We start from the raw sequence: 24,000 nt of genomic DNA on the forward strand, positions 1-24,000 counted from the left end.
GGGAAAGGAGGTAAAGAGATGTTTCACAGTGGAGTAGTGAGGAAGGACCAGTCAACAAAGCGATTAGGATTCCTCAATAAATCAAAGGATTTGTGAGAGAACGACGCAGGATTATTTTAAGATGCTTATTTACAACCTCATGACTTCATTGTTAGATCCAAGAGGCAGGAAAACGCTGATATCATGGAAGGATATGGTGTTCATTACTGAGAGCACAGCAGGACCAGATCCATCCAGGATGTTTTGTAAGACAGAGCTGCATCAGCAGTCTTTATAAAACTCCAGATGTGAACACATCGTTCTTACTTGTGGTCCTGGAAGGCTGACTCCGGCGACTCCATCACCTCCCTACAGGGAGCGCAAGACAACGCGATTAAGAATGTGTCAGTGATACATGATTAGACACAATCTTCCGCATGTATTTATAAACACGCTAATACAATAAATGGACATTCACACCTTGCGTCCTTTGGGACCAGCAGGCCCCTGCACACCTGGTAAGCCGGGTTTTCCCTGAAGAGAAAGCATGCAGGATGATTATCAGCAATTTTCCTGCTACAGCGAGCCATAAGTACATACATAAATACATAAATGCATACATAATATGTATATTATAGCATAAATAAATACACATTTTCCTCACATTTCTTCCATGCTTCCCTTGCCCGGCAGGACCAGGCTCTCCTCTCTCTCCTTTGGGGCCTTGCACTGCTACACCATCACCGGTTGTAGTGCCCATAGAAGGACAGCTGGTACAAGCATCACCCTGGGAAAACACAAGAAATGCAAACCATGATCCCGGGACCTTTTGGAAAAAATATAACTTTGGTTGAAAAAGGATTTTGCCAATCGGTGTTTTTAAACCACCATTGGTACAAGTGTGACCAGCGGCATCTAAGATATCACCTGCTTGATTTGACGTCTCCATGAATGGAAGGCCAAACACTCCCAACTACCTGTAGATCTTTATCGAACATGCTTTTTATGCTGTAAGCCCTTTGATTTGATAACATTTTATTGCATCAATTGTAGTCAGCAGATACTAAATAAGGTGCAGCAAAATCGATCTGACTGATCAGTTCAGAGACTTTGTACCTTCGCTCCCTTCAAGCCCATTAGTCCGTCTTGACCAGGCACTCCAGGTAGTCCTGGGGCTCCGCCAGCTCCGTCCCGTCCATCATTTCCTTGATCTCCTTCTTCACCCTGGTGACATTGAAATACGTTGATAACAGGCACAATTCTTACTTTAAAGGTTCTATATAAGGCAGAAATGTAACGGCCACCCTTCCGAGGCCGAGTGGAGGCAATCTGTCGATCTCGAGCTTTGACGTACCGAGTGGAGGACGCCATTGGATGCACAATATTCCACTGATCAACAGACGCAGCAAATGCGGCAACAAAGGCAGTTAAGAAGAAGACCGCTATCACATAAACTACTAAATATTTTATGAGGAAGGAATGCGCTCGTTTGTCAGACGTCAAAGATACAGACGACGGGTTCTGGTGAGAACAACTGAATGTAAACATAACTTGTGTTTGTTTAGAAGAAAACTCCACGGGGTGCTATCAATTTTCCTCTGCAATCTGTTCTGTAGCCGAGTTGTTGATATCAAACTAAAGCATTGCTTCATTATTATAATTGTCTGGTGTGAATTTCTGAGTTTGATTTGTAGTTTCAGCCTTAAAAATCCTCTCAATCGGGCTCAGCTTGAGTCCAAGCAAAGCGATTGTGGGAGAGTCTCGAGGTCATTTAAAGTAGCCTGTTTCCGGCTGATGGCAGATTTATTTCCCAGTTTTCGGGGGTTTTGGTAATGTGAACCTGGACTCCTTTGAAATCCTGTTCCATGCCATGTGGGGTGATTCTTCTGCAGACATCCTCGGTCCCAGTAGATGTCAAATGAGTTAAAGTCTGACTGTTTCTAAAGGCAACCAGTGACTCCAAATAGTCTAACTCCTCTAGGTTATGCAGCATGTTATTAAAAGTCATGTTTTGGGTATGTGGGCACGAGTTATTTAAAAACCCGTGCAGAATGCCTAAGAGACATTGATTAGTTGGTTTCCATCTCTCCGCTGAAGTCAAGACTGTTTAATGTGGCGAGACTGTGTCGCTGGGTCATTGATGGAATACACCATGAGTGAAAATACATAGTTATATACAACTGCTTTCATAACCACGATCTATGACAGGAAATGTACCTTTTCTCCTTTAGTACCAGCCAGTCCTTGTGGGCCCTGTGGAGGCAAATGGAAGGTGATGTACAAATACATGATACACAAAGCCACACTCTGGAAACCCATGCGCAGTCATCTGCAAGTATCGTGCTAGCCTCTATCCATTCAGGTAAAAACAACTGACATAAAGCTCACCGCAGAGGCACACGGCATGTAATTGGGAGAGGTGACAGAAGCCAACAGAGATTTACTACACTTAGTAACAATTCTTGTGGTAAGAGGAGAATCCCTGCATATCCTTTTTGTACAATAGGCATCGTGGTTGATTCGCCCTAAGGGGGGAGATGGGGGGGTCTTTCAGCATCTAAAATCTTTTCATTCATCCAGATGCTGCTTAATCTGATTTTACTGTGGCAACAAAAGAGGAAAGCGAGAAGCTGCTTTGTTTTTTTTTTGGAATGATATGATTTAATTTCTATCATTAATTCAGATAAAGTCAGATCACAGACAGTGGCGGTGTGCGCAGTATAGATCTCTACCGCAGAACTTAACCGTTATAATAAAATAACGTTGTGGTTGGTTGTAAACTGCAGTACGGTTCCATGTTCATTTAGTCAAGTTGTATTGTTAAACAATAAAATGCAATAAAAGTGCAGTAACATAGTGTGTAATAACAAAACACAATGAAACTAATGGTGGCAATATATACAATATGATACAAAGTTGAACAGAAATTGAGCAGCTTGGATTAAAGCGTCCTTATTTATTTTGTTCTTGGCTTTAGGAGCTCAGAGAGCCTCATACTGTCCTCTGAAGGAGGGACCAACACAGTCTCTGACCTTTTCTCATCTGACAATTCATACTGTGTGTTTGTGGTGTTTTGTGTGCTCACTGGTTTGCTGCAAGCAATGCAAACAGATTTCAATAATCTAACATAAACCAAGTTTCTAATTCCTAAAGCTGCCTGTGTATTTTCTGGATTACTTGCCATACTTCCCTTACAGAGCAATAGTACCTGTTTGCCATCAGCTCCGAGACCTGGAGGTCCGGGCGGCCCTGGAAGGCCGGGTTCGCCTTGCTTGCCTCTAGTTCCGTCAGGCATTTTGTAGCTGGCGGGTCCGCTACCGACCTCGGCGGGCTGGCACAGACCACACTCGCCCTAGAGAGGAGCAGGGAGTCAGGGAGGTTAGTTTGCATGACAATGAAGCTAAATGAAGCAAAAAGCAATTACGTCTACGCTTACCTTCTCACCCTTAAGGCCAGGAATACTAAGACCAGGCTTGCCCTTGATCGCCCTGTCAAAAGACAAATATTATATTAAAGTGGTGTCGAATGAGAAGTATTAAATGGCGTCAGCAAAAGATACACAATTGTGAGATGCTTGTGCAAAAATAGCAAAATGTGGAAACTGTTCAAACATCGCTTTCAGCTCAGAGTGCATACTAAGCTGTTAGCATGTAGCGATGTACAACATCATTTTGTAAGAACTGAAGGAGACAAAACAATACTTTTTTTAAAACATTGAAAGCTAAAGAATCCCGTCGCCCTGCTGCGTAACAGTAACAGTTCGTCACCGCTCTCTTACCTGTGTGCCTTTCTGTCCGTCATAGCCACCGGGTCCCGCGGGTCCGTGCTTCCCCTGTCACGTGGACACATTTCATTTAACAACACAACACAATCAGCATGTGAAGTGAGATATTCTGTTTCAAAGAACTGAATATGAACTTACCTGCTTACCATCAGCTCCTTTGCTGCCTGCGCTACCCTGCAGACAAGTAAAAAAAAAAAAAAAAAATCACTACACAGCGTCGGAATTGATAAAAATGGATGGGTGTTTTAAATTGGTAATTCACATTTCAAAGTAAGGTGCACCCTACAGGCAGCCATGTCAAGTCTTTTCACAAGCTAAGCTTTTCACTAATAAGTTCCCCGCTGAGTAAAATCCCTATGGCGGACAGTTTTGGGCCCTAAAATTAGCGCACTGCTGTGATCATCTTCTTGGTGAAGTCTATTATGAGCCCCGTTCTGCAACCTACCGAGTGAGCTTCCCCTTATGTAAGCCTCGTCTGCTATTGAGGTCACCAACTCCCAGTGTTGTTGTTTTTAATATTACAGTGCTTACCTGCTCTCCTCTAAGTCCAGGAGATCCTACGTTCCCTGTCTCCCCCTGTGGAGCAGGACAAATTGAACATTTTAATGAAGGTGCTTATCGCTGCTCACACATGCAAGCAAAAATAACAAAATCACAAAAAACAATTACCCAACGTGTTTCCTTCTACCATGTGTGTTACAGTGGATATTATTGCTTCTCTTCAGGAAGACAAAAGTCCTCCAACAATAACAAGATAACACCGTTTCTCATTGTTTATGAGTATACTTGCTCTGCTTTTTATTTAGCACTAGGATTACATTAAGAATGGACTCACTCGCTGTCCACTCAGTCCGATCTCCCCCTTCTCGCCCTTCTGCTTCAGGGTTTGAGACTGGAAACCGGGGTCGATGTTTGCGGGTAACTCTCCGAGGGTGGGGCACACGGAACACTTCTCTCCCTAAATCACGCGGACAGATCGGACATGGGTCAGAGGACGTGTCCAAATAATCATCTACAGTCAGGACTCATTCACAAATGAAAGAAACGATCATATGGTTAGAAACATAAAGCATTAAAGTGTTTGTACAGGTTTAGCGAGACTAATTAGGGTTCTTTACATCGCTGACAGCCGAATAAAGAAGTCTAAACAAGAAACAGTTTGACCTTAAGCCAAATAAAAGCTGACCTTTTCTCCTTTGATGCCACCTGAACCTGCTTCCCCCTGTCAAAACATACAAAAACAAAGACATCAAGATGATGCAAATTAGTCCCAGCTCAGTCTGATGAGCATACTGTGGTGCAATCAGTGTAGGGGAGAAGTGAGCTAAACTACAGTGGTAGTTTTAACTGCATTTGTAGTCGCTTGCTGGTAGGTCAATTACATTCATATTTACATAGTGATTTAAGTAGTGAAACAACTTTGTTGCACATTTTATGCAGCTAACTACTGAAATTAATTTTCTTTTATTAAATTAATAAAAAAGGAAATATTTTTTTATATATTATTATTTGATTATTATTATTAGTATTACTATTACTATTATTATTATTATTATTATTATTATTATTATTATTATTATTATTATTATTATTCTCTATGTTCATTTTTTCAAACGGTATAAAAAAGTTAAATATTTTTTCTTTTGCTTTATGAATGACCTGAAACTAAGCGAGCACTTTTTGAAATAAACAATAATTTATAATTTATCATTTTGGATCATATCTACATCGTCAATTTGATCATCTATTTTTTAGAGTAGAGTACTTTGTAATAAAGTACTTTGAACTACTAAGTAGCTTTTATTAACCAAACTAGATGAGCTTCCCCAACACTGGGTACAATTAGGCAGATGTGGGAATATATCAACAATGTGTGTGTGGGTAGATGTGTGGAGCAGGTTGGCATTCATGCATATGTATATTTATAAATATGTATATATCTATAGAGAGAGTATAGACATACTAAACAGGCCATTTGTAGGAGTACTGAATGTATGTGTGCGCACTTTTGTCTCTTCTTTGGACTTTAGTTCAGCTAGTTTGCTTTAGGAGAGCCTTGTGCACTGCTGATGTTAGCATATCTGAATGTGTAGGAAAGCAGATGAGCGTGCATAGGTCACGCGTCCACAGATTATGAATCAACCGTGAGCTGTAAATGAATGACTCTATACCTTCTGTCCTGCCTTGCCGTCTGCACCCAGTCGCCCCTGGTAAATACAGGGAAAGAAAAGAGAAGAGAGGAGCAGAAGTATCGTTAGATCAACTTTGATACGGCGAGGTCATACTCCGTCTCACTCGCTCTCTCTGTTGCTCTGCCTCCTTCTCCCTCTGCCCTAACCAGGTATGACAGATGGATGCTGGCATTATTGGAAATCGTTGCACAGAGAATCTCATAAGGCTCTAGATTTATATTCTTCCCCCCCCCCCCTCCACAAATCATTCCCCATTTCACCTGCTAGGGTAAGAGGGAAGATGCAGAAGGAACAGAAAGAGAGACACAACGCACAATGTGTTGAGTCCAGACTCCCCGGAGAGAGAGATGCGTTACGATTGATTAAGCAAAATGACCATTGCCTTGGAGAATACATTTATGACAATGTCAATGACATATCACGCTTTCTCTTCTTGAGCTGCTGTGAGAATTACAAGGGCAAATACAACTCCCCCCCCCCTGAGGTAGAAATAAACTCCAACCCTTCGCTCAGAATGATAAGAAAAATAAAATATACACTATCAAACAAGTGCTCAAGGTACAATCGTCAGCTACGGCTACGACTTCCTCATAAAACATGTGGCGAGATCGTAAAAGTGTTCAACCGAACCGCTCGGGGCCGGTTCAGAATACATTACAGCTCGACATTACATTCAAACTGGTGTACTTACAGCCGGTCCTCTCTCTCCTACGCCCGCTAATCCAGGCTCTCCTTTCGGGCCTGGCTTGCCTTGCAGAGCCACTGTGTTTCCCATGTCTGCAGGCAGCACGGGGCACACTTCGCAGGGGTCACCCTGAAGATTAAAAACACGCAATACGAGGATGAGAGAGCACACAGGCACGCAGATTAAGAGATTAAAGCTAATGTTTGCGTGTACCTTCTCTCCTTTGTACCCCGCTGGTCCTCTCGGCCCCTGTGAAAACAACAGAATCCCAGTCAAACACTGACGCATGAGCTCGGTAAGAACACTGTATGTGTGAAGCTCCTGCAGACGTTGCTGAATATCAATCAACGTTTTAAAGAGTCTCTCACCGGATCTCCCGTCAGTCCTTCTTCTCCCGGAGATCCTGCGTTTCCCTGTTAACACAAATCACTGAGAGTATTGTTACAGTTACCCTCAAAGCTTGTTTACTATATCATTTTGGGGTTTTGCTAGTTTAATGATGAATCCACAGAAGATGATGGAATCCGTTAACTACAGAGACATGTAATGATGATGTCAATATGCTGGTCTGGATCAGTGGTTCCCCCACATTCCTATCAGATGAGCTGATCCACCTTACCACAAATATCATGTGTCATGTGCCAAACGGTGAACCTACCGTGGCTCCCTTCGCACCACCCGGTCCACCAGGAGGGCCCTGACAGGGACAAAGAAAGTACATACATCTTTTCAAAAGCCTTTTCGAATGCTGCGACAAAAGAAGAAGTTCTGCCAACGTCTAATAAAAGTACTTTCTGGTCCAACTCTCAGACAAGTGTATCAGGTTACACCTTCCAATAAGTGCACATAGACTACTTCATTTCCTCCAGAGAACACACTCACTGGTAGGCCTGGCTTTCCAACTCCTCGTGCGCCTGGAAATCCAGGCTTCCCTGGCTCACCAGCCAAACCCTCAGGACCCACCAAACCTGAGGTACCCTGTGAAAACAAGTTTTAACACAGCTCTATTAAATCCAAACTGCACTGAAAGTATGTGACGGACAGATATTATGGACTTAATGCAGCCAGACCTTCTGTCCCTTGGGTCCGACGACGCAGATGGACCCCGCTCGACCCTGGCGAACGGAGACAGGAAGTGACAAAGCATCAGTACGGTCGGTGACATCGTCGGCTCAGAATGATCGAGCGAGCTCAGCGGAAATCTATCTCCAAAACGTCTTCATAAATTGTTAAAGACACTTGTTGATTTCCCTCATTTGTTTGACATTTCACAATTGGAAATAGACAGCGGGAGAATTGCAGAGTCTGTAAGATGTATTATCTTCAGCGGTGCATATGCAATATTTTCAGGCTGCCTGATTCAAGTCACATCAACAAGCACATTCATATTCACAATGTCAGATGGATGAAAGGCTTAAGAAAATATCTACCCTCCGCCAAATCCATCTGTCCACGACAAGCACTTAGCCTGGTGAACAGCTAAATGTGAGTGCGTCTGATGCCGGAAACCAAGGGGAATATCTCAGAGCACACACACGCTGTAATTTGTTACTCAAAACTTTTCATGCGTCTACAGGATCACTGCGCTGAACAGGGAAGATTAAAAGGTTTAAGTCTTACTGAATAGGCTCCTGCCTGTGTAAGAGACGAACAGCACAGTCAATGAGGCAGCATTGATTGTGCAAGCTTTGTTGCTCTAGCCTAATCTAACAGGCATTAACAGGCCGACTTAACGCCATGGGAGAGAGGATGGGGGGGGGGGGACAGATATCAATGGGAGTCTTAGCTTAAAGAGTAATACCGTATAAGTTGACTGAATATCCTCTCTTAGCCTGATAAAAGTGGCAGCGTAAGTGTGTGTGTGTTTGTGAGTGCAAGCTCATTTTTAGCTTCTGTGGTATTTCAAAATAACCATTTGACTTAACCTCAAAGCTAATTTCACGCATTCACTGATTCTCATTACAGGAACCCTGTGAGACAACGTAAATGAGAGCAAAAAAAGACAAAAATAAATACAAGGTTTAAATAAACACCTACATCCTTCCCTGGAGTACCAGAGAGACCCTGAGCACCGTAGTCTCCCTTCTGACCTTTTTCTCCCTAGACCGAGCGGGAGAAGAAACACACAGAGAGACAAGTTAAAATAATAAAGGCTTAGAAATGAATTAGATGAACATCATAAGGTCATATCTTTATTATTCATCACTGGATGTTACTTAAAACCTTTCACCTTGTACCCTGCTGCTTCGCCCCAGTTGGCAGGCGACGCCTGTGGAGAGGAGGAATGGAGACAAGAAACCAGATCAATGACCTGGCTCTAAAGAGACATCACACACACACACACACCACTGGAGCATAGCAAACAACACAGTGACCAGTATGCAAACCCGTATGGACTAACAGCAGGACCCATATGCTTCACTGACACACACACACACACACACACACACACACACACACACACACACACACACTTGACCTGAGAAACACGGGCATGCAGGTACAGATGCATATACACGAATCAGATGCATCCCATGTATACTTAGACACATATCCATAAAGACCTGTACACATTCATGCTTGCACACACAATGACTCACAGTTCAATTCCCACTGAATTATTAATATTAATGCTTGAAAATGAGGATTTTGAAATAAGGATCAAACTGAAGGGTTGGCGAGGTCGGGAGGCAGTGTGGTGTGGTGCTGTAACCTGGAGCAGAAGATTGGCACTCACCAGCTCGCCTCTCTCTCCCTTCTGGCCCTTGGGTCCCTCTGTGCACTGAGGTTAGAGACACTTGGTTGGCATGTATTATCACAGAACACTTTTTGGACAATTTTCAGGTTCATACTGCGCTGGAAGCCAAATAACGAGACAATGCAAAACGAGGCACGCTGTGAGAGTGAGACGCAATGGAAATATTACTTACTGGACCTGAATGGGAGCCAGAACAGCCATCACCCTAAGATGGAGAGAAAAGAAGAGAAGAAGAATGATTGCTTGCGGGCGAAGAACAGAATCAGCGAGCGACTGATGAATGCATATCAGCTCAGTGGTGGATTGGTCCGTAGCCAGCATGATATTACACCACGGCAGAATCAAAGTGTGTGTGTATAAGTGTGTATGTAGATAGGTATCAGTGTTCAGTGCAAGGCATGTCTGGACATCACAGATTCCGCCGATATGAATCTGACTACACACACACACACACACTCACACACACACACACACACACACTCTGCAGCAGTATACTTTTGGCATGTTCTGAAAGAAAGAAGTGAAAGTAAAGATCAGAGGTCCTTACATTTTCTTCCCTATTCAGGAGTAAACAACCAGCACACTACAGACAGACAGACAGACAGATAGACAGACAGACAGAGAGAGAGAATTATTATTATACCGTATTTAATATTCACTGAAGTAAAAGGAAGTTTGTGTAGGAAGTAAAGTGGCCTGTAGTTTCTGCAGTCGCCAGATGGTGGCACTGTTATACAAAACGAAACTGTGCCGAAGCCCTGTGCTGCTACGGAATGCAGTTAAAAAGGATGGGAGGTGGACAAGTGGGCACACACACACACACTCACACACACATACACTCCTACACACTCACACAGCTCCCATGGGAGACGGAGATCAATAGGAATGTCTGATTCCCATGGCACAGGAGTGAGGAGACCAGCTGCTCCTCACAGGAGGGTGCACACACATACCAAATAAAGATAAGCATTATAAATAACTGAAGCATTTCTTTTAGCGGAAGCGAGTAATTAAAGCCAAATCCCCCCACCCGGTGTTTCTGGGAGTCATGCTTTCACACACCGAGACGTTTGCATACATAGAAGCAGCCACTACGAGCTTGCTGAGACGACAAGAGAGGGCTCGTAACAGCCCGGAGACAATGTGTAATTCTCCCTCTTCTCCCCCCCCCCCCCCTACGAGCTACAAATCTATCAATGGCTGGCTCGGCCGGCTGCAATGACGAGTCACTCTTTCCGAGCTCTTGTCTGGCCCGTGGGCTCAGTCGAGTACTCGTATAGTTATGCTTATAACCTCAGCAGCCTTGCGTTTATAGTTTACTCTCTATGTTTTCAAATGGGGAAGTCAGATTGCTGTAAAAAGGGCAACATACTTGTTCTGTGCTCTATGAAATGGCACCAACACGTCCCAGTGACTAAGCCCGCGTTGCTGTCATTGCTGATAATTAAGAGAGCAGAATTGAGAATCTCTGAGGATCATACACACGATGCTTACAGTATTTTAAACAGTTTTCTACTGTATACTTTGTTTTCCACTGTGAACATCCTATTGTGCATTGTTAACGTATGGCATTGAGTTAAGGTTTCAAACAAAAGGGTTGCATTTGTGTATATTAACATTATGTTGGCAGTACAATTCATAGACTCTAGAGAATGATACGTCCCGATAACAATCACAATTTAGCTGCTAAATGCTCCATTAGTACGCTCTAGTTGCTGAGTAACTCTGAGGGAAACTTCGTCAGCGATCATTTCACGTGTTCGTCATCACAAGCGACATCCTTCTTGTTACGCATTGCCATTATATCCATTGGTAATATTTAAATATTGATTAGTGCAGCTTTAAGTGCATCATCTTAATAGGCATTCTGGTACAAAGTGTCATATTTAAGCATTTAATATCCAAACAAAGAGGCTCCCTTCGTGACATCCTGCATTCCAATACACTCATTACATTATGCATGCCAGAATTATGCTCATTTATTAGCCTAAACATCTCAAAAGACAGGCTGATTTTTTTGGCACCAGCTTCCTGTCAGTGAGCCTTGTTTTTTTTGGTATTAAACATCCCAATGGGCTCATCTTTTGGCACCGTCTCTCTAGTTGCCAGGACTTGACAGAACAAGGGCAACACCCGGCACACTAATGAGACTCTAATACTCAGTATAAACATACATTTGTTCTTGCCTGTGTTGCATGTTTTAATATGTGTGGAATTAATTATATAAACTATTATATTTTTATAGTATTTTATGTGTAGGTGCGGCTTTCTCAAATGCATAACTTAATTAAAAGACAGGAAGTGCATGCTGGGATTTTATTTGGAATAGCCCTTATTATTAGAATTCCTGCTGAGCCCTTTGACTCACATAACCAAGAAGCCACTGATGTAGCAGGAACAAGCTATAGAGGAATAGCTGAAGCAGCATGTCATGAACACTGGGAGGAAAATTGGTTTCTAACTGAGCTTTAGGATTGTGCAGCAGAAGCCAAATCTACCCCCTTTTCAGACCATTTATTAGCATAATGACATTAATACATAGGCCTCCTCTGCATATGTGTTGGCATTCGTGTCGCAGTGCTTTTATCCAGTTGTACTATCAATGGATTCCGACGGGTAATATGTCTATTTTTACCCTGAAAAAAACAAAACTTTCTCTTGTGTAAATTGACTAAATTAAATTCACAGAACAGAAGAAAAGTCACTTTGGTTTCTTTGCGTGTGTTTGCCCCCCCGGTGGAAAGGCAAGCTGTGCGCTTCAACCCAGGTAATAACCTACATTGAGGAAGTCAGGGGAGGTGGCCAGCTGCATTAATAAGCACACACAGGAGCGACATAATGAAGCGTCTGGAGTTTTGTATTCTATTTGTGAACAGAACATGCCTATTGTAGGTGAATGACAAAATTAATAGGCAGCCGCAACTCCCGACTGAGGCTCGGCGCATAATGAGGTGTAAATCAGTCCTCAGTCAGTCAGCAAGCTGCGTACGTGTGAGGGAGGGATGGAGGGAGGGAGGGAGGGAATAGAGAAGGACTATTCATTTTACTAACACCATGCACAACACACATACACACAACATAAAAAAGTCTTCCTACTTGAATTTCACCATTATGCTTCCTGGACTGTACACATTGGACTTTTGGAGTCTCTAATTCAAGTAAGTAAGTGTGTGTGTGTGTGTGTGTGTGTGTGTGTGTGTGTGTGTGTGTGTGTGTGTGTGTGTGTGTGTGTGTGTCAATTGTGAGGCTTACTTTCTCTGCCAGATCCTTTGATGCAAAAATCTCCTGTAGAAAGAAGGAGGGGGGGAGGGGGGGGGCGGTGATAGAAAGAAGGAAAACATCAGGTCTTTTTTCTTTCACATCACATTCAAACATGACCTCAATATTACCACCATTTTTTGGCTTCCAATTGGTCCAAAATTGGTTTCTGTCTATGTTTAGTCTCTAACGCTGACAGTTTCACGTCCAAAAACTGGCTCCTATCCTATTCAGACACTTATTCTGACTTCACAGAAATATTACTTTGTCTGGTTTTCTTGTTTCAGCCCTGAATTGTTCCTTAAATTGTATCAAGGTTTTAATCCACATTTTCTAAACGATTCTCCAACCTCTGAGCGTATAGTTTATATTCCCAGTCACTGGCAGTTCTGCTGCAGTTCCTAGAGTTCCTTGAAGATGTTCCCAGGAAATAGCAACAATTGCACTTGAAAGTCTCCGTATTATCAACATCATATGACATATTTGGCATAGGCAAGCTGTTGTTTTCCTGTTGCATGTGCACTGCATCCCTTTAAACATTGTTGCCGTTGCATTTCATTGCATCAGATAAACAACAAAGAGAGGAGAAAAAAAGTCATCTTGGTTTCACACACGGGTCATTAACAGTTATTCTTTATTCTGAGTGAAAAAAAGAGATGGAAGCAGATGAGCAGAGAGAAAAAAGAAGAAGTACTGTACCCCACGAGCCCAGAGGCAAATGAGGAGATGAACCCTGCTGTGCACAGAGTTACAAATCAGACAAAAACAAAAATATAAAAAGATTCAGCAACAAGAAACATGGACTGGAAAGCTGAACGGAAACTATTTGTTCAATGCAGCAAGTTAAAAAAGGGGAGAAATAACGAAGAGTTTGACCAAATATGAGCTGGTTTTGGACTTAAGAAAATACAAAGTCAAGTAGAAACCTGGAAATGAAGACCCAAAGAAGCCTTTAGGTCTTCTGAGGAGCAGATGACCTTTCAGCTGGGAGCTGGGCTGAAAGAAGGAAACAATTAGGTTTACGGTGCTGGAAGGTAAGAAAGAGTGCGGGTGAAATGTGTCATACCTCAGGACCCAAACACACACACATGATCAAAGGTACAGACACACTTCATGAAATCTGATTCCAATAGTAATCGCAAGAACAGATTGTTTACATCACCAGACGATGCGGTTTCTTACTGTATATCCAAAGTCCTTGTTAATATCGAAGCAGCAGAACCACAGGTATCATAGATATAATTCCACACATTTTTCTTCCTTGACAAAACCTGGCGCCTATATTACCCACAATGCAACTCGACCACAGATAAATCGGTTGCAGATTCGGGTGTGTTATGCTAGTAGGAGCTGACGCCGCTAGCCTCAAGCAGAGAGGAGAAGCGGGCTACAGATGTAGAACATGTCAAGTCTTCAGACCCAACCGATGCTGACTCAAGCAACACCCCTTGAGGCACTTTATCAGAGTTCGCAAAGCACCTCTCTGGAGCCAAAAAAGAGTGAATACAACTTGTACACACATACAGTAGAACTCCCCAAAACCAATAAACAAACTTTTATGTTTAAAGCCTTTAACTTAAGGAGGAAAAAACGAGTGAATGTTACAGGGTTTTACAAATGAATAATATCTGACCCCGGTTTACCCTGAGCTCACTCCATGGCAACAATGTACAGTACTCTCTCCACATACAGAACACACAACCGTCCACGTATGCACGAGTTTAATACGTTGTCAATCAGTGAGGCTTAGTTTAATGAAAGCGGTGCTCTGGCTCAGTGACATCTGGCCTGCACACTGGAATCTTGGCTTACATTGATCATTTGCTGTGTACAGAGCTCACACACACATAGATAAAAATAGAACCTACTCAAGTTAGTCTTGTGCTTGTATGAGCATGTTGTGAATTAGGGCAAGACAAGAGACGGCACAGCTATAAGAATGGGAAATGAGGACAGAAATTTGTCCGGGATTCATTACGCATCTGTGAGGAAGATGGTGGTAACATTACTATTACTGAACTATATAAGGCAACACGGAATACAATAATCTGTCAACAACTGTTAGCAGAGGAGAAGTGGAGGAACAATGACAGGTGAGAGAGGACGAAACACAGAGAGAGATGGAATGCCTGAGTTATTGTAAGTGTGTCTGACCCCATCTGCGGGACTGATTACTGTGTCCTGAAGTCAGCTCTAAGTTAACGCCAGTTCTCCACCAGACAAAGCCTAATGAATAGATAATTGGATATAGATCCCATTAATATGAACGATGAAACAAGCGGCAGTGGAAACAAAAAATTCATTTGTCGTCACGTTATATATTGAAAGAACTTCATGTATCACGCAGCGTTAAAGAAGCTGTAAAAAAACACCAGGGAAATGTGTCGGTTAAGTGCTCCCACGAGTTGCACGAGGCTCTATTTGTCATTCGCGAACACTTTGATTGATTGCTAAACAGCAGATTTCACTGAAATGAAGTCACATAAAACTGGGAAGTGCTAAAGACTCTAGCAGAATAGAAAACAGGGGGTTTTTTTCAACGGCAAAGTTTACAGGGAAGAACAACAAAGCCATTTGTTAAAAGTCCTTCAGGCCAGCGTTTGCTCGCCAGCAGGAGCATCTATGACTCAAACAGTCTCAAAAACAAAGCCGTTTGAGGCCGAGTCCTCTTCTGTGTCTGCATGTGGTATGTCTGTGCCTAATGGGAGCCATGTGTTGTGGGAATTCATGATGGAAACGACAAGATTCAATCACATTTTACATCAATTTGTCACTGGATGCAAGAGTTTTTCATTGAAATACAACTACTACAGCATAAGAAGTGTATTTTCAGTGTATGGTACGGTACATGGTGTAATTGTGTGTGTTCTTTTATGAGTGTGTGTGTGTGTGCGACCACATATGTTTTGCATTGTCTTTCTTTGTGTGCATTTGTTGATTTACCTGGTTAAAAGTGTTTTCCAACAGGTCATACTCAGCAGCACGGCGGCTCTTGGGAGCGTCTGGTGGGCACTGCGAACATACAACAGATATCATTTGAGACGAGGTAAAATAAAAAAACAGGGACTCATTTTCCAACTGTTGTTAAGAAAATTAATTCTCCTTTAAAACCCTAAAGATTCTGACATTTACAAATAAAGTATGTTTCATATTTGGGATTCACTTGCACACATTGGAGAGCTGACATTTGTGAGCTAAATAATTGGTGATTGCATCGTCTTCTATTATATTAAAGCACAACATAGGATTCAAATTAGAATACACTATTTCTAGCATTATACCATTTTTAATTTTTTTTTTTTTTTTTTTTTTAATAAATAAATAAACCCTGTGTAATTCAGAACCAGACAATCTAAAACACAGAGAAAAATCCAGGCTTCTGTACCATGGTCTGTTATACGCATCGCAGCAGTCAGATCACGATGTAAAAGCAATTGACAGCTAGCAGTTCTATCTCTTCCCTTTGGTTTCAAGAGCGCCGCAGCCTTCATGGGTGTGTGAACAGGCGGTTAAGTGCCTACATATGTGCACACATGCTCCTCCATTATTCATTTTCAAACTTAAACACAGCTTGAAGGGAGCCCTGCAGCACACATGCCTTGAGCAAAAGAGAAGAGGTTTCCTTCTTCAAATCCTTTAATTAAAAATTATTCAGCTTTTAGTCCTTCCTCCAGAGGACTCCACAGTTTCAAACTTCTGTGGGAACTTCTCACCCCTTTTTGTATCCCTCTGAAAAACTCATTTCATAATGAAAAAGACACGTACGTGTGTACACACAGACACCCTGGAGGATTCTGACTAAAAAAGTTGGCTGAGCACAAAAATACCTTCAGCTTAAAAATAAACCCCGAGAACTGGCTGTTTGCAATTCCTTCCATACCTGAACAATAACTTTGTCTGTCTAACAGGAAAATGCTGTTAAGGTCCAATGAATCCGTTTTTTCTCTTTCTATGAAGCCTGCGCAGCATAACTGCACACAGATACACGTAAAGAGAATAGGTAGATAGGCAGGAGAAAGAGAGAAATATAAGCGTAAAATTGTAAATAGTGAAGAAACTTGTATTTCTGAGGCTGCGAGAGAAAACAAGTGATACTTTCAATTAGGCTTTCGGTCACACTTTAAAAAGTACAAACAATATTGGCAAACAGCAGTTGATGTGACATATTTGCACACAGTGGAATTACTCTAAATTGTATACATACAAAGCCTTGTGTGAAATAACATAAGATGGCCTTTTGTTTGTGGAAGTCAAGTAAATTGACGCCTCTCACTGCAAAACAAAAGTTTTTAGTTTTTCTTTCTGAATCAAAACCTTTATTTGTACAAAGACAAAGTGTTGCTGATTAACAAGAATAAGCCCACAGAGCCAACGCAGAGATTGTCGATGGTTAATTATGAAAACGCAAACTCAGCTTTCCTTGCAGCTGTTGCACAGTTACCTTCCAGCAAATAACTAGATTAGTCTTCACTGGGGAAAGAAGAACTTCCTCCAAACAGAGTGACATGCGCCTGTTGACTGAAGCTAAGATTGGTGTAAGCCTGAAACCTCTAAAGAAACTATTTTAAAGCCAAAGGAAATTATTTTCTCCTGATGATGTTCCTCCACACTCATCCCTGTGTGAAGACTGGGGTTAGACCGATCATTTGGTGGCGAGAGGCCCAACTGCTGGTGTAAGATGTTCAAGCCCTTTGAGAAACATCAACTCTCGTATATATGAAATATAAAGCTGCATCCAGCAATCGGTTAGATTAGTTTAGCACAATCTAACAAGAGGGGAAACAGCTGTTCTGGCTCACCAGATGCTCACTCGAGCTTGATATTTACCGTTCTGACACACGTGATGTATCTATCTGCCAGAAAGCAAATAAGACTTCCCTTTAAATGCCAGGTTTATTTTCATTATAGGACGATGCAGGAGAGAATTCAACGTAGAAACACTTTCATTCATTGTTTTTTGTTAATCCTTCATTATCAGTTAGGGTTAGGGTTTGCCAGTCTCACCCGTGCTCCAGGTATCTCGCAGCAGGCCTCCTGAGTAGCTAGGGAGGGATCGCAATACAGCGTCACCTGCTGAATGTCCATCTATGGAAAGAGAGGGATGAAAAAAATAAATATTTAACACGCATTTAACGCTCCACAAGTCCTCGGTTTTGTGTGTCTGATAATGTAAATAAAGTTTAGATCAGGTGGAAAACAAGGCTGAGAGCCAATTAGTTTCTCATTTATATAAAGTATTAGGAAAACACTTTGTCCAGAGGTTTACGTGTGTGTGTGTGTGTGTGTGTGTGTGTGTGTGTGTGTGTGTGTGTGTGTGTACGTTTGAACACTTCCTCCTTGCGCTAACAAAAGAGCCTTCGCCTGCTTTCTAACTAGGCCGGTTAATTGATCATCAAACTAAGTGCCTGGATTAGCCTCTCTGGGAACCATCACCTTATCGTGGTGGAGAGGTTTGTGTGTCCCTATGAACCTGAGAGCTGTGTTGTCTGGAGCCTAGTGCTCCTGGTAGGGTCTCCCAAGGCAAATTGGTCTCAGGTGAGGGGCCAGACTAAGAATGGTTCAAAAACGACTTCATGAAAGAAAGGAAAAGGAAAGGAGAGACCCTGCCCGGAGGAAGCCCGGGGCCCCCGTCTGGAGCCAGGCCCGGAGGGAGGGCCCGACAGCGAGCGCCTGGTGGCCGGGTTTGCCACGGAGCCCGGTCGGGCACAGCCCGAAGAAGCTACGTGGTGCCTCCCATCCATCCATCCTGTGGGCCCACCACTCATGGGAAAAACCGCTGGGGTCGGGTGCGCTGTCACATGGGTGGCAGTGATTGGTCAGGGACCTCGACGGACCAGACCCGGGCAGCAGAGGCTGGCTCTGGGGATGTGGAACGTCACCTCTCTGTGGGGGAAGGAGCCGGAACTAGTGCGGGAGGTGGAGCGCTACCAGTTGGATCTGGTGGGGCTTACCTCCACGCACAGTCTTGGCTCTGGAACCGTACTCCTGGATAGGGGTTGGACTCTATTCTTCTCCGGAGTTGCCCAAGGTGTGAGGCGTCGGGCCGGGGTGGGGATACTCACTAGCCCCCGGCTGAGCACCGCTATGTTGGAGTTTATCCCGGTGGACGAGAGGGTCGCCTCCCTACGCCTTCGGGTTATGGGGGGGAAAACTCTGACTGTTGTTTGTGCCTATGCCCCAAACCGCAGTTCTGAGTATTCGGCCTTCTTGGAGACCCTGAATGGAGCCCTGCAGGGGGCTCCAGTAGGGGACTCCGTAGTCTTGCTGGGAGACTTCAACGCACACGTGGGAAACGATGGAGACACCTGGAGAGGCGTGATTGGGAGGAAGGGCCTCCCTGATCTAAACCCGAACGGTCGTTTGTTATTGGACTTCTGTGCTAGCCATGGAATGGCCATAACAAACACCATGTTCGAACATAAGGATGCTCATAAGTGCACGTGGTAACAGAGCATCCTAGGCCAAAGGTCAATGATCGATTTCGTAATCGTATCATCTGACCTGAGGCCGCATGTTTTGGACACTCGGGTGAAGAGAGGGGCGGAGCTGTCGACTGATCACCATCTGGTGGTGAGTTGGATCAAGGGGTGGGGGAAGACTCTGGACAGACCTGGTAAACCCAAACGGGTAGTGCGGGTGAACTGGGAACGTCTGGAGGAAGCCCCTATCCTGGGGATCTTTAACTCACACCTCCGGCGGAGCTTTTCAGCCATCCCTGTGGAGGTTGGGGGCATTGAACCTGAGTGGGCGATGTTCAAAACCTCTATTGCTGAAGCTGCGGTGATGAGCTATGGTCTCAAGGTCTTAGGTGCCTCAAGAGGCGGTAACCCTCGAACACCGTGGTGGACCCCGGTGGTCAGGGAAGGCGTCCGACTGAAGAAGGAGTCCTTCCGGGTTATGTTATCCGGGAGGACTCCGGAAACAGTTGCAGGGTATCGAAGGACTAGAAGGGCGGCAGCTTCTGCCATGTCAGAGGCAAAGCAGAGGGTGTGGGAGAAGTTCGGAGAAGCTATGGAGAAGGACTTTCGGTCGGCACCAAGGTGCTTCTGGAAAACCATCCGGCACCTCAGGAGGGGGAAGCGAGGAACCATCCAAGCTGTGTACAGCAAGGGTGGGACCCTGCTGACTTCAACTGAGAAGGTTATCGGCCGGTGGAAGGAGCACTTTGAGGAACTCCTGAATCCGACTAACACGCCCTCTATGGTTGAGGCAGAGCTGGAAGCTGATGGGGGATCATCGTCAATTTCCCTGATGGAAGTCACTGAGGTAGTCAAACAACTCCACAGTGGCAAAGCCGCAGGGGTTGATGAGATCCGTCCAGAAATGCTGAAGGCTTTGGGTGTTGAGGGGCTGTCTTGGTTGACACGCCTCGTCAACATTGCGTGGAAGTCTGGGACAGTGCCTAGGGGTTGGCAGACCGGGGTGGTGGTTCCCCTATTTAAAAAGGGGGACCAGAGAGTGTGTGCCAACTACAGGGGTATCACACTTCTCAGCCTCCCTGGTAAAGTCTACTCCAAGGTACTGGAAAGGAGGGTTCGGCCGGTAGTCGAACCTCTGATTGAAGAGGAACAATGCGGATTCCGTCCTGGTCGTGGAACAACGGACCAACTCTTCACTCTCGCAAGGATCCTGGAGGGGGCCTGGGAGTACGCCCATCCGGTCTACATGTGTTTTGTGGATCTGGAGAAGGCGTATGACCGGGTACCCCGGGTGATACTGTGGGAGGTGCTGCGGGAGTATGGGGTGAGGGGGTCACTTTTGAGGGCCATCCAATCCCTGTACGCCCAAAGCGAGAGTTGTGTCCGGATACTCGGCAGTAAGTTGGACTCGTTTCCAGTGAATGTTGGCCTCCGCCAGGGCTGCGCTTTATCACCAATCCTGTTCGTGATTTTCATGGATAGGATATCGAGGCGTAATCGTGGAGGAGAGGGGTTGCAGTTCGGTGACCTGAGGATCTCATCGCTGCTCTTTGCAGATGATGTGGTCCTTATGGCATCATCGGTCTGTGACCTTCAACAGTCACTGGATCGGTTCGCAGCCGAGTGTGAAGCGGTTGGGATGAGGATCAGCACCTCCAAATCTGAGGCCATGGCTCTCAGCAGGAAACCGGTGGATTGCCTACTCCGGGTAGGGAATGAGCCATTACCCCAAGTGAAGGAGTTCAAGTACCTCGGGGTCTTGTTCGCGAGTGAGGGGACAATGGAGCGAGAGATTGGCCGGAGAATCGGAGCAGCGGGGGCGGTATTACAGTCACTTTACCGCACCGTTGTGACGAAAAGAGAGCTGAGCCAGAAGGCAAAGCTCTCAATCTACCGGTCGATCTTCGTTCCTACCCTCACCTATGGTCATGAAGGCTGGGTCATGACCGAAAGAACGATATCACGGGTACAATCGGCCGAAATGGGTTTTCTCAGACGGGTGGCTGGCGTCTCCCTTAGAGATAGGTTGAGAAGCTCAGCCATCCGTGAGAGACTCGGAGTAGAGCCGCTGCTCCTTTACGTTGAAAGGAGCCAGTTGAGGTGGTTCGGGCATCTAGTAAGGATGCCACCTGGGCGCCTCCCTAGGGAGGTGTTCCAGGCACGTCCAGCTGGGAGGAGACCCCGGGGAAGACCCAGGACTCGGTGGAGAGATTATATCTCCTCTCTGGCCTGGGAACGCCTCAGGATCCCCCAGTCGGAGCTGGAGGATGTGGCCCGGAGAAGGGAAGATTGGGGTTCCTTACTGGAGCTGCTGCCCCCGCGACCCGATCCCGGATAAGCGGTAGACGATGGATGGATGGATGGATGGAAAACACTTTGTCCAGAGGTTTACGTGTGTGTGTGTGTGTGTGTGTGTGTGTGTGTGTGTGTGTGTGTGTGTGTGTACGTTTGAACACTTCCTCCTTGCGCTAACAAAAGAGCCTTCGCCTGCTTTCTAACTAGGCCGGTTAATTGATCATCAAACTAAGTGCCTGGATTAGTGGATCAATACAGCGTTAATAGTACCGGCTCACTCCAGGCCCATTCTCCCAGGTAGCCCGCTCACATTTTTTAATCAGGACTGAATGAGATTGCCTCGAAGAAAACAGCCCCTCAGGGATATAGCCTATGGTATAAAACGCACACACATACACAAAATATACAAAGGCCTTTATGGGAGGTTTGGTTCACTACAAAAATATTTCACTCTGTCCTTCCTACTGGAAACAGGGAGGTGTGGAAAAAAAGCCCGGTATGTTAAATTATAAATGCCAAGGGTAAACTAAATTACATTATGCAGCACAGCACTACCATTCTCTGTGGCACAGGTCCCAAAAAGGGAATTTGGCTCAATCAAAACACTTCTGAAACAGACAAGTAAGAGTTTGCTCTTTGTACAGAGAGAGACTTGCAGGTCACCACACTTTCAAATAGCAAGTTTAGATGACATTTACATTGTGGAGCTTAATCTTGTTCAAAAGCTCTTCAATAGCAAAGATGGGACAGTCACACATTGTGTATTTTATCAAAAGCTCACACAAATCCTCCTCTCATTTCACTTTTCTTTATCCACAGATCCGTACCTGCACAGGCCCAGCATCTGAAGCCCGAACGCCCATCAGAGTGTGTCCGTCAGCGGGCAGAGCTCCACGGGGCTCCAGGGGTTTGGTCTCAATGGAGTTGCAATCGACGTAGAGCGAGGCGGCTCCCTGTTGCACGCTGAGGGCCACCTTGTGCCAGCTCAAGTCCATCAGGGCTTCCACCCCCTCCCCGGTGAAAACGCAGCTCGCCGGGTCAGCTGCGGGGTCTTCCCCCCTGGCGCGCAGGGACAGGGTGCCATCAGGGCCGTTGAGGTCTACAGAGAACTGGGTTTCGAACACAAGCGCTAATTAAACACCAAAGGGTATGGACACGATGACGTCTGCATCTCAAGACGTCTGACTGGCAGTAGCTTCCACAAAGAGCGATGTGTACACGCTGCTACCAGCTAACAGAGCTGTAGAACACAGTAGCAGAGATGAGGTAAAGGGGAAGACATATTAATTACACACGCTAGCCGTACAGCCAATCAATCACTCCTAATGAGGCAACTTGGCCATCATCCATCATACACATTGAGTATTTAAAGCTGGCCTCAGACTCTCAGTGATTATGGGGAGTCTGAGGGACTCCAGTGCTTCATCATGGAACACACATGAATAACAATGAAGGTGAATGAACGAGGAGAGCAGAAGATGATGGAGGGAAGAGCGGCGGAGGGACAGGGGGGAGCGAGAGAGGGAGGGGAATCGAATGAAGTTGAAAGAGAAGACAAAAGACGGGGGGGATTGAAAGGGGGAGAGAATTGAAAAGGTGTCACGAGAGAGAAGAAATCGAAGGGGAAAGTGGATGACTATGCAAAAGAGAGATGAGGGACAGGAGCAATGAGTAGACAAAAGGAGTGATGAATAAAAGGTCAGTGATCGAGGAAGAGAGAGAGACGGAATAGTCATACGAGGAAAGAGATGCGCGGGGGGTTGCGGAGGGATGCAGGAATGTGTAAAGACAGAAGGGGGGGCTGCACCTGCGGGTATCCCTGCTGATCAGAGATCTGGAAGAGGTAGATGGTGTCTCTCAGGGCAGCCCTCTTTAACGCCAGGGTGAAGATCAGAGTGAACTCCTCAGGCAGGCCAAGAGGAAACACCTGACTGGAACACAGAAGGTCAGAAGGTCAGGGACACGTGACTCCTCCCTGCGGCGAAACTAAGTACCGGTAATAAATGTGTCTGTACTGTATACGTGTTTGCAGGTGCAGGTTAAGGGATACATGTCGGAGGTTAATTGCACATGTGTTCACGTGTCCGGTTAATACTGTGCGTACATTTTTCATTTTGAGACGTGTACATAGGCAAGCTGAGGAAACTAATTTCACTCTGGGACAATGAAGACGATCCATCTAAGTTGACACGAATGCAGTTGGTAGCCAGGGAGCTAACATCACATGCAATTAAGCTTTTGACAAATTAAGACAACTTTTGGCTTCACGTATCTTTCTTTGACGTCCTTGTGAGCACAATGACAACGACTTACGTGCGTTTCCTGCGTAAGTATCTTTAGACTTTTGACGCATTCTTATAATTCCATCCTTTTTGCTTTTCTCCTCACATTTTGTGACCACAGCGAGCGGTATAATACAACGCTGTGTGTCTGTGTCACCCCCCCTCCCCCCCAGCATTCATTTTCATAGCAGATACAGTCTAGCAAGCCTCATCCCTCAGTTTCGGTCAAGGGCATCTAAGCACACAAGTATACACACACTCGAATATTCACTGCATGGATGTGTGAAGATGTATTGAGAGATGAAGGGTCCACAAACAAGCCCAGTGAAAGGCATGCTCACTGAGATG

At 44.9% G+C, this 24,000-nt stretch overlaps 1 protein-coding gene across 1 annotated transcript in view; it reads right to left on the reverse strand.

Annotated features, from left to right (window-relative positions):
• col16a1 (collagen, type XVI, alpha 1) overlaps positions 1–24,000 on the reverse strand; it is a 63,343-nt gene that overhangs the window by 17,448 nt on the left and 21,895 nt on the right. Inside the window, exons 4-31 of the mRNA XM_029442630.1 lie at positions 23,178–23,301; positions 22,198–22,479; positions 17,661–17,741; positions 15,600–15,668; positions 12,651–12,683; positions 9,571–9,603; positions 9,378–9,422; positions 8,871–8,909; positions 8,678–8,740; positions 7,711–7,755; positions 7,523–7,618; positions 7,299–7,337; positions 7,009–7,053; positions 6,854–6,889; positions 6,647–6,769; positions 5,935–5,970; positions 4,950–4,985; positions 4,599–4,721; positions 4,295–4,339; positions 3,902–3,937; positions 3,758–3,811; positions 3,416–3,457; positions 3,188–3,331; positions 2,197–2,232; positions 1,096–1,203; positions 644–766; positions 460–513; positions 307–348 (exon numbers count right to left, since the gene is read on the reverse strand). Of these exons, the coding sequence (XP_029298490.1) occupies positions 307–348; positions 460–513; positions 644–766; positions 1,096–1,203; positions 2,197–2,232; positions 3,188–3,331; positions 3,416–3,457; positions 3,758–3,811; positions 3,902–3,937; positions 4,295–4,339; positions 4,599–4,721; positions 4,950–4,985; positions 5,935–5,970; positions 6,647–6,769; positions 6,854–6,889; positions 7,009–7,053; positions 7,299–7,337; positions 7,523–7,618; positions 7,711–7,755; positions 8,678–8,740; positions 8,871–8,909; positions 9,378–9,422; positions 9,571–9,603; positions 12,651–12,683; positions 15,600–15,668; positions 17,661–17,741; positions 22,198–22,479; positions 23,178–23,301 (2,032 nt within the window). The remainder of the gene's footprint in view (positions 1–306; positions 349–459; positions 514–643; positions 767–1,095; positions 1,204–2,196; positions 2,233–3,187; positions 3,332–3,415; positions 3,458–3,757; positions 3,812–3,901; positions 3,938–4,294; positions 4,340–4,598; positions 4,722–4,949; positions 4,986–5,934; positions 5,971–6,646; positions 6,770–6,853; positions 6,890–7,008; positions 7,054–7,298; positions 7,338–7,522; positions 7,619–7,710; positions 7,756–8,677; positions 8,741–8,870; positions 8,910–9,377; positions 9,423–9,570; positions 9,604–12,650; positions 12,684–15,599; positions 15,669–17,660; positions 17,742–22,197; positions 22,480–23,177; positions 23,302–24,000) is intronic.

The sequence above is a fragment of the Cottoperca gobio genome, chromosome 11 (genome assembly GCF_900634415.1).
Source record: "Cottoperca gobio chromosome 11, fCotGob3.1, whole genome shotgun sequence".
In the NCBI taxonomy this organism is placed as follows: Eukaryota; Metazoa; Chordata; class Actinopteri; order Perciformes; family Bovichtidae; genus Cottoperca; species Cottoperca gobio.